This window comes from Cetorhinus maximus, chromosome 26 (assembly GCF_964194155.1).
Source record: "Cetorhinus maximus chromosome 26, sCetMax3.hap1.1, whole genome shotgun sequence".
Taxonomy (NCBI): Eukaryota; Metazoa; Chordata; class Chondrichthyes; order Lamniformes; family Cetorhinidae; genus Cetorhinus; species Cetorhinus maximus.
Window position 1 is genome coordinate 29,455,916 of NC_135904.1, and position 16,475 is coordinate 29,472,390.

Consider the following 16,475-nt stretch of genomic DNA (forward strand, 5'->3'; position numbering starts at 1 on the left):
CTAGATCATGGTGATAGAATTTTTAAAATTGTCTCTCTCACTGTTTTTTCTCTCTGACTTTTTGTCACTCTTCCCCTTTTTTTGTGTGTCTCAGTCTCTCCTGTCTCAGTTTCTCTGTCCCCCTCTCAGTGTGTCTTTGTCTCTTAGTCTCTCTCTCACTCTCAGTCTCTTTGTCTCTGTTTCTCTTTCCTCTCTCTGTCTCAGTTTCTGTCTCTCCTGCTCTCTGTGTGTATGACCTTCTGTCTCTTTGTCTCCCAGTCTCTCTCCGCCATAGTCTCTCCCTCCCTTTCTCTCTTTGTCTCAGTATCTGTCTCTGTCTCTTGATTTCAGTCTCTGTCTTAACCTCTCTGTCTCTCCCACTCTTTTTTTGCCTCTTTGTCTCTCAGTATCTCCCCCTCTCTGTCTTTTTATGTCAATCTCTCCCCCATTCTGTCTCTCAGTCTCTCTCTCTCTCTCTTTCTTCTCTTGGTCTCTTTGTCTCAGTCTCTCTCTGTTACAGTCTCTCTCTCTCTCTCTCTGTCTCTCTGTTTCTTTTTCTTTCACCCTCTCTCTGTCTCAGTCTCTCTCTCTCTCTTTGTCTCCTGGTCTTTCCCTGTCATAGTTTCTCTGTCTCTGCCCCTCTGCTTTATCTCTCAGTCTCTCCCTCTTTCACTTTCTCAGTTCCGCCCCCTGTTTTTCCTTTTCTCTCAGTCTCTTTCTCTCTCTCTCTCTCTCTTTCTCTCTGTCTCAGTCTCTGTGTCTCCCATTCTCTGTCTCTCTATATTGTGCGTGTGTTTGTGTGTGTTGAGACGCCATCTCAATGACACATACAGAAACAGAGAGCTTACAAATGCCAGCAAGGTAAATGAAGCAAACTTGTGAACGTGACTGAGAGCAGACAGGGCTTGAATCAGGACTTTCTGTGGAGCTGAGGCTCATGGCTGCCAGTTGGATCCATGAGTTTTAAAGAGAAGGTATGTTTTTCAATGTAGATTTAGAGAAAAATAATCAGTGAAGAGAGTTTACTCAAATACCAAGAATACTGACAAGCAAAGTATAGCAACATAAAACCCTGATAGATGTGTAAAAAATCAGCAGAGTAGTTTAAAAGAACAAAATAGAGCGAGAATCAGCAAGAACAGTTCAAGGTCAGTGCAACTGTCTGGCAGTTAGAGAAGTAAAATAAGTTCTGTCAGTTAAGAAGACAATAAAAAGAAAATAAAAGCAGAAGCAATAGGAAAGGGAAAATAAGTGTTGTCAAGGAAGTTTCAACGAAGAAGAAACCACATTTAAGTAGAAGGGCAGAGAATGCCAGAGCCTCAGGCAAGGGACTAAGGCAAATAGGCTAAGGACCTGAACTGAATGAGTCAACAGATGTAGACAACCTCTGGGGCAACTTTGAGCTTTTAGATAGCAGTTAATACGATAAATCAAGTTGAATTAAGCTCATTGCTTTATTACAATGTATCAAACACTGTGATTGGAAAGTATATTTGAGCATAATCTTGTTTTGTTGTAACAGTATTACGAATGACCTGTGCCAGAATTATTTAATTCTTAAGCATGAAACATGAAAATTGATAAATATTTATTACAATGTGTCAATATGTAATTCGGGTTCATTTGTCATACTTCAGAAGAGAACATAGAATAGTAGGGTGGTGAAAACTGTTAACTACACTAATTGTGGAGCGTCTCCAATGTTATTTGCAACCAAACGAATAACTTTGTCTTTTGACTAAATCAACAGTTCTTTCACAATTCACTGTAGAAGCGAATGGCTTGCGTTTCATTGAATGCATCTCCTTATGCTTTACTAAATCCACATGTGCTGAAAGTTTTCGGATTAGAAATTCAAATCAGCTACACAACGAAAGGAATAAAAGCAAAATACTGTGGATGCTGGAAAGAAATACTCAGCAGGTCAGGCAGCATCTGTGGAGGGGGTGAAACAAGGGTTAATGTGTGTGATAGTTTCCCCCCACCCTGGCATTTTCTGTTTCTATTTCAGATCTCCAGCATCGACAATATTTTGCTTTCATTTTAATATTCGTGACCTTTCGTCAAAAAAGTAAGGAAGGGAAATAACTTCAAGGGTGGTAATGTGCGTATTTGCCCTGTAGAGTTCTGGATGGTTAGGTATAGGGAGCACTACTCTTTTATATCTATGTTAATGACAGTTTGTCAAGGGGACAGTACAGACACAATGGGCCAAATGGGCTTTTTTTGTGCTGTATGATTATATATATATCTAAAATATTAGGTGCTTTGCACTATTTCTCCAATTGTTATGTTAGGTAGTGATGCATTGGGCAGTAGATATGAACTGTCACTCAGTGGCTGTCACTGTGTAGACACCAACAGCCGCAGTGACACTCTCCCGTGCAACCGAACTTGACTCCAGTCAAGTTCCCGCCCCCCGCTGCAAGATGATTGGCGGCCTACGTCAGCGCGGCGGGGGCGTCAGCGAACGGTTGGCTGAGAGGACTGTCAATCAGCCGGGCGGAGCTGCCATCACGTTAGGTTGTGTGTGTGTGTGTTGCTCTCGAGTTGACGGCGGCGGCGTTGTTGAGGGGCCTGGGGCAACCGACAGGGCGAGAGACACCCGGACAGGAAGGCGGCTCCCACCCGCCATGCCGGCTGAGGGGAAGCCGGCGGCTCCTGCTGCCGACCCCTTTCGGATTCCCTGTGGGGCCGGCCGGAGCTGAGTTACCCCCGGGAGGAGGGCGGTTGGAGGGGGGGGGGAGGCGGGGGGGGGGGGGGGAAGCCGCAGGCCACAGGCCACAGGCCTCCGGGGGGGGGGGGGGGGGTTTACATGGGGCCGCCGCTGCCGGCGGCTTGTGAGGTGAATCAGCCCCGGGGGAGGGGGGAACCCCTTTAATAAAAAACCCCCCGGAGGAGGAGGAGGAGGCCCGGGCTCCACAGGCCCCGGTTCAGCGGCCGCCACTCACACTCGGTGTCTTCATCCCTTCAAGGTCCCTCCCTCCATTCCTCCCTCCCTCCTTCCCTCTCTCTCTCTCTCTCTCTCCCTCCCTCCTTCCGGCAGACGGTGCGGATCCTCCTTCACTCGCTATATATTCAAGGCCAAGAAGACGGGGTGTTTCCTGTGGCTGGATTGACCAGGTCAGTAATTGCCCTGTGCCCCTCATTTCCCCTCACCCTGTTACCCCCTCTCTCTCTGTCCCCACCCCCTCTCTGTCTTCCCCCCCCTCTGTATCTCCCCCCCCTCTGTCTCTCCCCCCCCTCTGTGTCCCCCCCCCCGTCTCTCTCCTCCCCCACCCCCTCTCTCTGTCTCCCCCCCCTCTGTGTCCCCCCCTCTCTCCTCCCCCCCTCTCTCTGTCTCTCCCCCCCTCTCTCCTCCCCCACTCTCTCCTCCCCCACTCTGTCTCTCCCCCCCCCCTCTGTGTCCCTCCCCTCTCTCCCTCTCTCCTCCCCCCCCCCCCTCCCCTCTCTCTCTCTCTCTCTCTCTCTATCTGTCTGCTGGCTTTAACTTAGGGACAGAGGCATCCCCATCCCCACCTCCCTCTCCCATCTCCTGCTAAACATCTCTCACTCTTTCACTTCCACATTCCCTCTTGCCATAGCCAGAATTAATGGCGTCTCCACAGAGAGAAAGAGAAAGAGAGAGAGAGAGAAAAACTCATTCCTAAAGAGACGAGGCTTTTCTAACCGAGGGGCTGAAGGAACCAACTTTTTTGCCATCTCCGTAATTGCTAAAATAAAACATAACCACTGACTGAAGAGAATGGGATCTTTCATCTTTTCATAAAGATGTTTGCATTTTTTTTAAATTGTCACCACTGATTTCTCTTTGTTAGACTCAGATTGTGATGTGTCGTTACTCTTGAAGCAGCCTGAAAAATGTTTTTTTTCTTTTCATTTCTGGTAGAAAGATTTTTTTATCTTCTACATCTCTCTCTTTCTCCTTTCAGCTCTCTTTTGTGCTCACTGTCTGCAAGCTGTCTGCATTTTTTTTCAAAGCTTCTCTTCTTTCATTCACCCCCTTTCTGTAGTTCTTTCTCTTTTGTTCCTATTCTCCTCCTTCCCTCTCTCTATTCAGGCTTTCCTTTTTATTTTCCTGAATAACATTGTGAATTTTTGGATGGGGGGAGGGCTTGTGTTTAAATTACTGAGGAAACTCTGGAAAAAGCTTTCCTGCTTTCATATAAAGAAGATGGGCACCAAAAGACAGATCTTAAGTTAATTATTTGCATGTACATTGGCTGAAAATTGAATGTTAAAGTACAGTACCTGTTGACAAAGATGATTTTTGCCTTGATTTGATGGCTGTCTCTGAATCCAGTCACAATATGTAAAGAATAAAACGAAACATCTAGTCAGAAACCTTGTGTCTGGTTGAATCAATACAAATGTCGAGGTATGGTCAGTTGTCTTCAAAACTTCAGAAGGGAATCAAGTCTTCTAATTCAAATGTTAGCATGAGTGGATCAGTGTAGGTACGACAGGCACCTTCTTGTTGAATTGAGGTCAGCTATTTAAATAAAGGAAGCCCTAGAAACTCTTCAAACCTGAAACAGGTTTTTAAATAGCTGAGACGATTAGAATTGAGAGGTTTTGTTGGAATCTTGAGAGAAAGATGGATTACGATTTCTACTGCAGTTTTAGGAAACATGTAAGAAATCTCATTGTAGAAAAAAATTAATTCAAAATAATAATGGTTTAGTATAAAGATTGAGACTTAAATTTTCCATTTACAGAGCCAGATAATATACTACTTGTAAATATTATCAAGTAAATGAATATAATAGTTCAATTTTGCAACAAAATCTAATGTGATGCAGCCATCTTTCACGCATGGAAGAAAAATCCAGCAGAAGTGCAAGATAATTCCAGTAGCCAAAGTAACAGGTTTTTCCATTTAATGACATGCCCACAATACTGAAATTTTACCTGGATTATGATAAAGCTTGTAAAGATATTCAGAAGTCATAGAGAGAAAGGACTTGTCTGGGGAGAAAAACTAGAGCATGATGGTAAGAAGGACCTCAAAACATGCACAGCATCTAATAACTAGAGAGAAATTACTTGATAGGGATGCAGATCCATCAAATGATTTGAATAAAGTAAGATGGAGAGAAATGCCTGTAGAAATTACTTACCATTCTAATTGATTTTAGAGGCTTACACTTTGGATGTAAACTTCAAATATTCAAAAGATATATTATTAGCTTCTGGCCTGACAGTGCGTTGAATTTAAAATCCTCATTGTTTTCAAATCCCTTCATGGTCTTGTTCCATCCTATCTTTGTAATATCCTACAACCCTCTAAGATCCCTACATTCCTCCAATTTTCCTCTTGCACATCTCAGATTTTAATCACTCGATAATTGAGGGCTATGCCTTCAACAGCCTAGGCCGCAAGGTGGGGAACTCCATCCGTACATCTCCCTGCTTCACTCTCGCGTGCGCCCTCTCCCACCTCCTTCAAGATGCTTATTAAAACTTGGCTTGTAACCCAGCTTGTGGAAACCTGTGCTAATATCGCCTTAGGTAGCTCAGTACTAAATTTTGTTTGACAATGCTCCTGTGAAGCACCTTGGGACATTTTGATACATTAAGGGCAATATATACATGCAAGTTATTGTCAGTTTTGGCTTTATTTTGATAACTACATTATGCAGTGACATAAGGCCATGTACTATACTAAGGAAAATGTATTATTTTGGGAAACTGAGGATATGCTAGTGAGTTGAAAGTTAAGATCATGTATTGGTTGCCTTGAATTGAGTGTTTAATTCTCTATTAGAATAGTTTCATATTTTTCAAATGTGTTACCTTCAAACTGAACTGGTCTTAGCTGTGATTAAGAACAATGCCGTGTGTCTCATTGCCTGTCACAGAGGGGATCTATGAAGGTGTCCTCAATCAAGTAACTCCATACTATCTGTTTGTAATCAGAATGTGATATTGCCCATGTATTGTGGTATTGAGAATGTGATATTGTGGGGGTTGGTTAGCTCACTCAGTTGGCTGGACTGCTGGTTTGTGATATAGAATGATGCCAACAGCGTGGGTTCAATTCCTGTACCGGCTGAGGTCATCCCTGAAGGCTCTACCTTCTCAGCTATGCCCCTCGGCTGAGGTGTGGTGACCCTTGGGTTAAACTCACCACCAATCATCTCTAATGAGAGAGCAGCCTATGGTCCTCTGGGACTATGGCAACTTTCTTTAACTTCATTGCCTAGAGTACGTTCAAGTAAATAATGGATGATTGCCTGTAAATGCCAGAGACTTCAAGATATACAAGTTGAGCTAAAGGATGAGATTGCAGATCTGTTCATCAGTTGGCTCACTGTCTTTAACTACAAATTGACAATATGGACGGAAACTTGCTGTTCTGCAAGTTCTTCCCACTACATCAACCACTTGGTTTTTTTTTGGTCTTTGTAGCTTTCATAAACGTCGCTAGCACTTGAACAGCAGTTTTGCCATTTGCTTATTTGGCTTCCTCATCGCATCTTATATTCAAATGTACAAACCTTTTTTTAAATAAACCCCCTTTCCCTTCCTCTTTGGGATATTTTCTCCAATTTGTAGCAGAACGTCAGACAATCTTCATACAGACTATATAACGTTTCTCTTTCAGAAATCACCTGTGACGTATCACTTTATAAACAGGTTACAATGTAATCCTTAATCTGGGAGTATCAATACAGTCGGGGATCAAAACTATGGAGAACATTAGCAATATTGTTTACCCTCAAAAACTATTTTTAAAATTTATCCTGAGTGTAGGTGAGACTAGCAAGACCCAAGTTTATTGCTCATCCCTACTTGTCCTGAAAATGTGGAAATGGGCCACCTTCTTAATCACTGCAGTTCTTGTGGTGCTCCCACAGTAGTGTTGGGTAGAAGGGGGTTTGACCCATCAGTGGAGAATGAATGGACATGTTGTTGAAGTCAGGTGATGTGTGATTTAGAGGATGTTTTTGTTTCCCATTATCATCAAGACAAGAACAGAAATGAAGAAGTTGCACTGCTGCTAAACTGTTATACATGGGAAAAGATTACAGGGTAGTAATCTTATCTTTGCAATTGCAATGGCCATCCTTGTTTTTTTTTAGATTGTTTGGCATCTGAGCACTCTGCTCTCAAGCAAAATGACTTCCTGTTTAATGCAATTCTTTTTTTAGAAAACAGTTGGACCTTCATAAGTTCTTTCTGTTATGGTTGTTTTAGTCAGACGGGAATAAGCAAAGATTGATGTTTACATTTGCTAAGTAAATGTTAAAGTAAACTTTCCTGATTAAGTTGGTTCATGTCCTTAAATCCAAATGAATGGAAGTAATAGATTTGATAGCGAGAATAAATATTTCTGATTATATTACAAAAAATATATTTGTGTGGGCTGTTGTCTAAACTATTTCTAGATATAGTAAAAAAATATGGAGATATATTTTGAAATTTGTCTTGGTTGAATTCATGATTTTTTATTAATCTATGTACAAATTTGTTCGTTTCTATTTGCTTTCTCTTATAACTAGAAACAATGCCTTATCCCAAGAACTATGTTCAGTTGTAATATTTTTAGGAAACCCAGCAGGTACTCCAAATGTTTGTTTATAGACTTGAACCATATCATTATTTTCAGGTTGAGATTTTTTTTGTTTGCAAGCTTGTCCAAGATAACAAACCTTTTTTTAATTCCTTCAAGTTAAATGACCCTCCCTCTAATTGAATTAGGCTGATTCGAGAATGAACCCAGAGTTGGTGTTGTGTAGTCTGGTAGCTTGTTGCTAAGCAACCGATGTCGTGGCAGAAGTCTTCAATAACCAGAACTAGGGGATCAATGTCTGTTGCTTTTTGTAAATGGGAGAAAGCTGGTTTTTTAAAAAAAAATTAGCAGAATGCTACCAGGTAGCGACTATTTTACTATGTATGAGTGACTCTAGAAAATGTGGATAATTCAGATTGTGGGTTTCTGACCACCTTCATAAAGAAAACTAATTAGCAGAGTTCACTCCATGTATGGGGAAACAAATTGGATTGGCAACTGCATAGAATTCCAACTAACCAAGTTTTGGTAACTGGCTTCCATCTGGCTTGGTGTATATAAAAACATTTGATGCGTGGGATGGTATAAATGAGGACTGAAACACATTTGTCAAAAGGGTGGGGAGGGCTGAAATAGAAATTAAGTATAAGGGAAAATAGTGTCAAATTTCCCCCAGAAAGTTTTAAGGAAAGCCTACATCCTATCACAGACCAGTATAATATGTTAACACAAAGTAACAATATTTCAAGTTTTAAAGAATATGTGGTCTTCTGGGGCATGAAAGCTGCACATCATCAGGTGGTCCCTATAACTTGATGGATATAGATTTTCAAGAGATAGCATATATAGCGCTTAGGAACAGGAGGAAGATATTTAGTCTCCTTGAACCTGTTCTGCTATTTAATGAGATCATGGTGGACCCAACTCCATATACCCATCTTTATGCCATATTCCTAACACCTTTGGTTAACCTTTGGAAAATCTATCAGTCTCAGATTTTAAAACTAATAATTGAGCAAACATCAATTGCCATGTGCGGAAGAGAGTTCCAAGCTGCTTCTTTGCATGTGGAAGTGTTTCCTAATTTCACTTCTGAAAGGTATGGTCCTGGTTCAGACTATGGCCCTGGTCCTAGACTCTCAACCAGTGAAAGCAGTTTTGCCCTGTCCGTTCTCCTTAATATCTTGAAAACTTCAATCAGTTGACCCCTTAATCCTACCAAATTCCAGGGGATACAGCCTTAGTTTGTGTAATCTAGCATTACAATTTAACCCTTTGCAGTCCCAGGTATTGTTCTGGTAAACCTGCACTGCACTCAATCACCAATACATTTTAAAAAATTTTCTATGTTGCTGTGAATTTCATAGCCTGACTATAGTAGTAAGAAAATCTCAGCAGGAAGTGTTAGATTTTGAAAAGCAAAACGCTACAGATATTCAAAATCTGAACAAGAAAGGTAAATGCTGGTAACTCTCAAAAGGTTAGGCAGCAACTGTGGAGAAAGGAATGTAGGTTTAATATTTTAGATCAACAAGAGAGATCATTGACCTGAAATGTTAAATGTATCTTCCCCCAAAATCACAATTGGTGCCCAATCTCCTGAATGCTCGTGGAGTTAGATGTTGGGGCTGTTATGAGGAATGTAATGAGGTTTTCAGTGCCATGTGAACACTGAATTTTGTTTGCACGTAACAAATTTAGTGAAATGTACAACGACACAGGAAGGAATCTCTAAACTTTGTTTTAAACAAGGAGCTTTGCCTTGAAGTTACAAACTTGTGTGAAATTCCGTGTTATTTCAAGAGGCACTAACCCATCTATAGTGAACAGGTTGGTGCTTCTGTTATATACATATATAGGACCTTTAACATACTGAAATGTCCCAAAGCACTTCACAAGAGCATTATAAACAAAGTGTCACACTGAGCCAGATAAAGAGATATTAGGTCAGATGACCAAAAGCTTGGGCAAAGAGCTATGTTTTAAGGAGTGCCTTAAAGAAGAAAAGGAGGCAGAAAGGTGGGTGTTGTAGGGAGGTTATTCCAATGTTTAGGGCCTCAGCAGGTGAGGCATAGCCACCAATACATGGAGCATTTAAAATTGGGGATGCGCCAAAGGCCAGAGGAGCGCAGATATCTCAGATGATTGTGGGACTGGGGGAGATTCTTCTTAGAGAAAAGCAAAATAATTCTAATGCTGGAAATCTGAAACAAAAGCAGAAAATGTTGGAAAAACTCAGCAGGTTTAGCAGCATCTGTGGAGAGAGAAACAGTGTTAACATTTCGAGCCCATACGACCCTTCAGAACTGAAAAGAAGTGGAAATGTGATGAAATGTTTACTGTTTAAGTGGGGGGGGGGGTGGAGCAGGTGAAACTGGATAGAAGGCCAGTGACAGGTGGGGACAAAGGAGAGATTGACAAAGGTGTCATGAACTGAAGCACGAAGGGAGTGTTAATGGTCGTATTAAGGTGCTGATAATGGCGTAAAGGTAAGAAAGCAGAATGTGATAATAGAACAAGAGTAGCATTGATTCTTCTTAGGCAGTCCCTCAGTATCGAGGATTACTTGCTTCCCTCTGTTTCCATCGGTTCTGAGGTGGCTGATAAGTCCAATATATGATCTGTAGACTCTGCCACGTGGGGTAGGTGGTGCTTAAAGGATTGGGTAGTTGAGTTGTTTGGAGCTTTGTGCTGTCTCTCTGCATGTTCCCAATGAAGTCTCTTGATATGTTCGGTGCTTTCCCAAATGAACCTTCTCCATTTGCTCAGTCACCGGCCAGGGCAACTCCCATGAGTTGGCGGAAATGTTTGACCTCTTCAGGGTTGCTTTAAGGGCATCCCTAAAGTGTTTCCACTGTACTTCTGTGAGTCTCCTGCCGTAACTGAATTCCTGGTAGAGCAGTTACTTCAGGTGTCTGGTGTCTTGCCCAGTGGAGCTGGCTTTGTGTGATTAGCACCTTGATCCTGGGTGTGTTGGTTTGGGAAAGGATGCTGTTGTTGGACTGCCCTTTTTGGCACTGGATTTGGAGGATCTTGCAAAGGCACTGCTGGTGGTACTTCAGTGCTTTGAAGTGCATGCTGTAGGTTGTCCAAGTTTCTGAAGCATATAGGAGCATGTGGATCACTGCTGCCTGGTAAACCATGACATTAATCTTGGGTTTGAAATTATGGATGGGGAGAATAGGGAGGGGTGTGACCATGGCAGTATTCGAAAACAAGGATGAGAATTTTAAAATCACAATGTTGATTGATCAGGAGACAATATAAGTCAGCGAGCAGGTCTGGGAGGGAAATGGGACTTGCTGCGAGTTAAGACATGTGGCAGCAGAGTTTTGGATGACCTCAAATTTATGGAGGGAAGAGGATGCCATACCTCATACATTGAATAATTCCAAGGCTTTCTTCTCAACAATTCTGAAAAGAAAACTCAACAAGTATTCGAAAAGTTAAGTAAGTTTGCCATATTGTTAGAATAGTTTGCCACTGATGTACAATTTGTGGCTGATTGTCCCGTGATTATAAGATTGCTGTATTTGCATTTGTTAGAAGCTCCACAGCTTTTCCTATGGCCAGTTGACATTTTTAAAAGCAAATTATCGGTGACAGATTTTATTAGTCCAATTAAGCATCACTACCTTGAGTATTATTAAAGTTGGTGTTCAGAATATAGTCTCTAAAATGTCATCGTATATAGTTTTGTACTTGAATGGAGAAATATTTACCCCTAGGTCAGTATCAGACTCTATTTTGAGAAAATGATTTATTACATCTAGGTTTTAAAGCTAAATTGGAATAGGTTTACCTGAGAGATTTGAAGTCAAGGTTTTATCTACTCCTCGTTAGAATTGGTTTACTTAAGGGGAAAAAAAGTATTTCTGTTTGAGCAAGCATACATCATTAGTATGGGATTCATTTAAAAATGATTCTGCTTAGAATGACAGAGTTGGAGCTGCTCCCTTTAGATATGTTCTAACATAGTGCTTTTGATCTAGCGTTGGTTTATTTTCTACTCAACCTAAGTTTTCTGTGCTTCAGTTTGTTCCCTCAGGTGTTGCAGTAAAGTCAACATCACCTTCTATTTATGTTGAATTTACATGTGTTTCCATTACAGAGAGTAAACTCTGATCACTGGTTATTAAGTAAGTGAATATTAGGCAATAATGAATGACCCATTTTGAGTGCATAATTAATCTACTTGAATGTGAATTAACAATACTAACAGTTTGAACTACCTGTCTTTTAAAATGAATGCAATAATTTATTAAACCTTTTTTAATGGTGTCCCCAGCAGTACCACCTTTATTTTGAGACTAGCTGGGAGATAGGGAGAGAGCAGGGTAGTGCGATTAGTTTTGGATTGCTTTAGCAAAACACTGACAGACACTGGGTCAAATGGACTTCTGTATTGTAAGCTACCTGTGGTCCTCCCTTTCCTTAGTAGGGAGAATGATATCTTTCTTCTTGAAATGAAGCATATATTTAGTTTCTTAATACCTTCAGACATCTGACTATAAACTGATCCCTTTACCTTGAATTCATTCTTGTCATGTTACAGGTACAGTAAAGTTGCCATCATGCCTTGTCACTGTACCTTAATTTGAAAAATTGCAGTGATTATCATAGTTTCCTTTTTATTGTATGGACTGAAATCCATACTTGGATTGCACATCTGTTGCTTGCACCTTTTTTTAAAGAAATGCTCTCCTGTTAATTCCTCAGCTACACTGAAGTCATTCTAGGTAGCGTAACCTATTAAAATCTATTTTTTTTGTAACCAATTGAAAACATTAATGGACTTCTCCAAATTTGTATTTGTAGTCCATGATGTATCTGTTAAGCATATATTGTGAATTATGTGCAGTAATATGTCAGTTTGTTGCAAACCAAAGTGCATTGTTTCCAACATTCTAATGACCTGAACATTCACCCTTGTCACTGATGACGATGTATAAACTTTCTGGGGCTATATAAAAGGAAGTGGAAGTTCAGAAGCTCTTCCTGTTAGACCTCCATTTATACGTCAGTGTGTAATGAAGAGTTGAGGCTTTTTTTAGATATGCTGACGTGTATTTTTTTTTCAAAAAGAGATCTCCAGTAAAGTTTATGTGAAAATGCAATGCCTTGAAATTCTTCACCTGTTTTTAGCACAATGGTCGCAGATTTAATCTCCAATCTGAGCTAGTTTATCTCAGCTAGGACAGGAATAGGGCTATTATGTTTTCCCTTTGTCCCCTCTGACAATCAGCTAGAGTTCCTTCTCCTGATTACTGTTCAAAGGTCAACACAGGAAAGGTAAGGACAGTTTGGCTTAGATGCTTCCTACAGTGGAACAACCAGTTGGCATTTGCTGTTGCATCTCATAGATGAAAAATGACCACTGGGCATGATGCCAAAAGGGGGCCAGCACCTGGACTCTCTAGGCAGCAAGGAAGCTAGGCTTTCAAGAAGTGGATGGGTGGAAAAGATGTGAAGTGGGGTTGGGGGAAGAAAAGGAATGAAGTCATTGCCCTGTTCTACACACTCCTTCATTTAAAAAAAAACCTATTATTGGGGTATTCAGATTTTTGTTGCAAAGCTACAATCAATCTTTCAAGATTGGGTTATCTAAGCTATATGCTGATCATCGCTCTTAATTGCTTGTCAGTTGTTTACAACTAAGAAAGCATATGCAAGCTGTGTCTTATTGACATGAACCTTCAATAGAAGAAGGTGGAGTTGAAATGAAAATTTTGAAGCTAATATTGCATATGGAATACTGCACTGATTCTAGGTTCTTGCATTTGTACGTTTCTAAAATCATACTTTCCACATACTTCACTCCCCACTCTCCCTTCCTCTTTGCCTTGTCTCTTTCCCTCCCTGTCTACACCTGTTTTTATTTAACCTGTAGGACAGACCTCCAAATCTTCCTAGTATAATCGCTGGGTCCATTAAGTAACTTAAGTAACTGTTGTAACTAGTGTTCTGTCTTTCGTCAGCTGGAGGCTAATTTGCTGCAAAGTTGTCAGTTTTGAGTGATTCTGAAGTGAGATGCTTCTCTTTGTACATCATAGTACATGGTGCAAGGGCTACCAGTAGTAAAAGGCTTGCAGTGTTGGACAATCTTCTAGTACCGAGTGTGACCACCTGATTTTAGAACTGCTTCATTTTGATGACGTTCTTCTTATACTTGAACATGTCTTGATTTTTTTTTTTCTCTGACTTGTATTCTTTCACATTCATATGTGAATGAAAACTTATGCTTCACCCACAAGTTCACATACAATGTTAGCAATGAATCATAATCAAAATATTCCTGTTGCATTTACAATTAGATGCCGCATGCTGCAGTGAAGTGAAATTGTTGAACAAAGGATTGTTTAAGAAAAAATTTAAAGCTTTAAGTTGAAGTGAAAATGAGCTAGCTCATCTTGGCCATGTTGGGAGTTGGCTGTTATCTTTTTTTCTCTCCTCCTAATGGAGCTTCTTTTTTCACGTCTGTTTGCCTCCCCGAATCAAGTGGCTGGCTTTTCTTCATATCGATGCTTTCAGATTTGCAATCAAATTGGTATGATCTATGCTTTAGAAAGTTAGAATTTCAGAAAGCAAACTGTACTACAGATCTAGAAGGAGAAACATATAAATCACTTTTAAAAATAGTACCCAAATCAGTTTTACATGTTCACTTTGGGATCCTGTGGGAAAGCAGTGTTGTAAAAAGATACCCCTGAAAACGGTGGACAAGACACTGTTATCTCCTCCAGTTCACAGAAGCACTTACTTCGATATTTTAATGTTCAGCAGAATAAGCAGAGAAGATCATCATTGTATGTAATAGATAGTGTTTCTTTGACATTACATATATCTGTACTCACTATGGGAGCAAATGGGACTTCATTGTAAAACCTTCTAGCAGGGAAGCAAGTACACAACCAACCAGAGGACAATGGGAAATTACATTTTAGATCCAGTCGCATCTCCAATCCTGTTTTGGGAGCTGGGGCATTTAGTGGTATTCTAAATTATAATTAGACGATGACAATTGCGACAATTTCAAAAGTTTGCGTTGCTAAATATGTAACTAGCACTTAACTGGAAAATTGACAGATTTGTACACTCAATTTTGTTTCACTTATTTTCTGCAAGCTTTGGGCCCTATACAATTGGTCTAGTTTGCATAAATTACTTTTTAAATTGAGAAATGTATAGAGATTTTTGAATTGTGTAATGTATATTTTAGACTAAAACTAAGTTACTCTTACTATTCCTGACTGTTTTTAAAGATAACTGAAAACAAATAAAAAAGAAAAAAAAATGACTTTTGGGTATATTTGTGTCTCTAACCTTTTTTTTTAGATATCTCTTTGGGGAACCGTTGGTAATGCATTGAAAGTCATGGATCACCTTGTAAATACTGGAACTCAAACAGATCCTGTTGTGATATTATCCTTTGCACAAGCAGCTACTTTGGGACTTGTTGGCCAGAATGGCCCTTTTAGCTTTCCATTCAGAGAGAATGGAATTTATCATATGCCAGACGCATCAATTAATAAAAACATTGCACTTGAACACATGACAACAGAGCAAAGCCCTAGACTGGATGTGATCAACACATCAGAATGTTTTGAACAACAAGAGGAGGAAAGTTTAGAAGCAGAGAATGGCTTTATAACTTTTGAAAGACAAGCAAGAAGGAGGAAACGGCAGCCCGTGAAGCTAGTACATGCTGAAAAAAATGATGAAAATTGTAAGGAAGAAACTGTTGAGGCGGAGTACGATGCAGAGAATCAGTCCAACAGCGTTCTGTACAGACATGGAATAAAAATGATTGACATAAGTAACTTCAAAAGGAAACAAATGCACCGCCCTCTTCGTGAAAGGACTCAAGATGTTCACAGTGTTAATTTTCCCTCAAACTATAAGGAAATCCTTCATTGTAATTCTGCTGATCAGGAGAAGGTTGGCACAGAAGGGGAAAAGTTAATGAGCAGTTACTTTGAAACAAATAAATCGCCGACTTTAGTCCAAATGGAAGAACAGTTTCCAGAAGAGTCAGTGACTGGGGAGAACCGTAACTTTGTATGGCAACGCCAAGTGGCATATGAAACTGAGATATCTGCTCCTCAGCAGGAGGATCGTAACAGAAGAGCTCAAATAGATCGGTTGGATATTAATGTACAGATTGATGATTCCTATTGTATTGATGTTGGGGAAGGGCAGAAACGATGGCAGTGTCGGTTATGTGAAAAATCATACACTTCCAAATATAATTTGGTCACTCACATATTGGGCCACAGTGGTATTAAGCCGCACGAATGCCAACACTGTCACAAGCTTTTTAAGCAGCCGAGTCATTTACAGATGCACCTTCTTACGCACGAAGGCATTCGACCACATAAGTGTGAGGTGTGTGACAAAGCCTTCACACAGACAAGCCATCTTAAACGGCACATGTTGCTGCACACTGACATCAAACCATACAGCTGCAGAGTCTGTGGACGGGGGTTTGCCTATCCTAGTGAGTTGAAGGCCCATGAAGCAAAGCATGAAAATGGCAGGTGTCATGTTTGTATTGAATGTGGGTTGGATTTTGTGTCACTCATTCAGCTAAAGAGACATCTTGTTGCACATCAAGGTCCCACACCATATGAATGCACAGAGTGCAGCAAAACTTTCAGTTACCGAAGTCAGCTTCAGAATCACATGATGAAACATCAGAATATCCGCCCGTATGTCTGCACTGAATGCGGTATGGAATTTACCCAGCCTCATCACCTGAAGCAGCATTCGCTTACACACAAGGTAAGACTGCCCACCTGTTCTGTCTGTAAATCAAATTTGCTATTGAAGGCAATCCTGTCGGTAAAGATTGACAGAATCTTGAGAACAAAACTGAAGATGGATGAGCCTTAAATGTTATTCTTGATGTTGATTGTAGTTCAGGCTGTCTCTTTTAACCTAATCTGGCTGACTGGTTTTAGAGAGTATGCCACCTCACTTC

The 16,475-nt window shown here is 40.5% G+C and overlaps 1 protein-coding gene across 3 annotated transcripts in view; it reads left to right on the forward strand.

Moving 5' to 3' along the window:
* The first annotated feature begins 2,504 nt into the window (after positions 1–2,504).
* The window catches only part of znf710a (zinc finger protein 710a), a 31,336-nt gene continuing 17,365 nt past the window's right edge, over positions 2,505–16,475 (forward strand). Inside the window, exons 1-2 of one of the 3 annotated variants that reach the window (XR_013573492.1) lie at positions 2,505–3,102; positions 14,831–16,276. Coding sequence is in view for 1 of the 3 variants with exons in the window: in XM_078530425.1 (XP_078386551.1) it covers positions 14,870–16,276 (1,407 nt within the window). In the remaining 2 variants the exon portion in view is untranslated. The remainder of the gene's footprint in view (positions 3,103–14,830; positions 16,277–16,475) is intronic. The other 2 variants (XR_013573493.1, XM_078530425.1) reach the window with 2 other exon arrangements.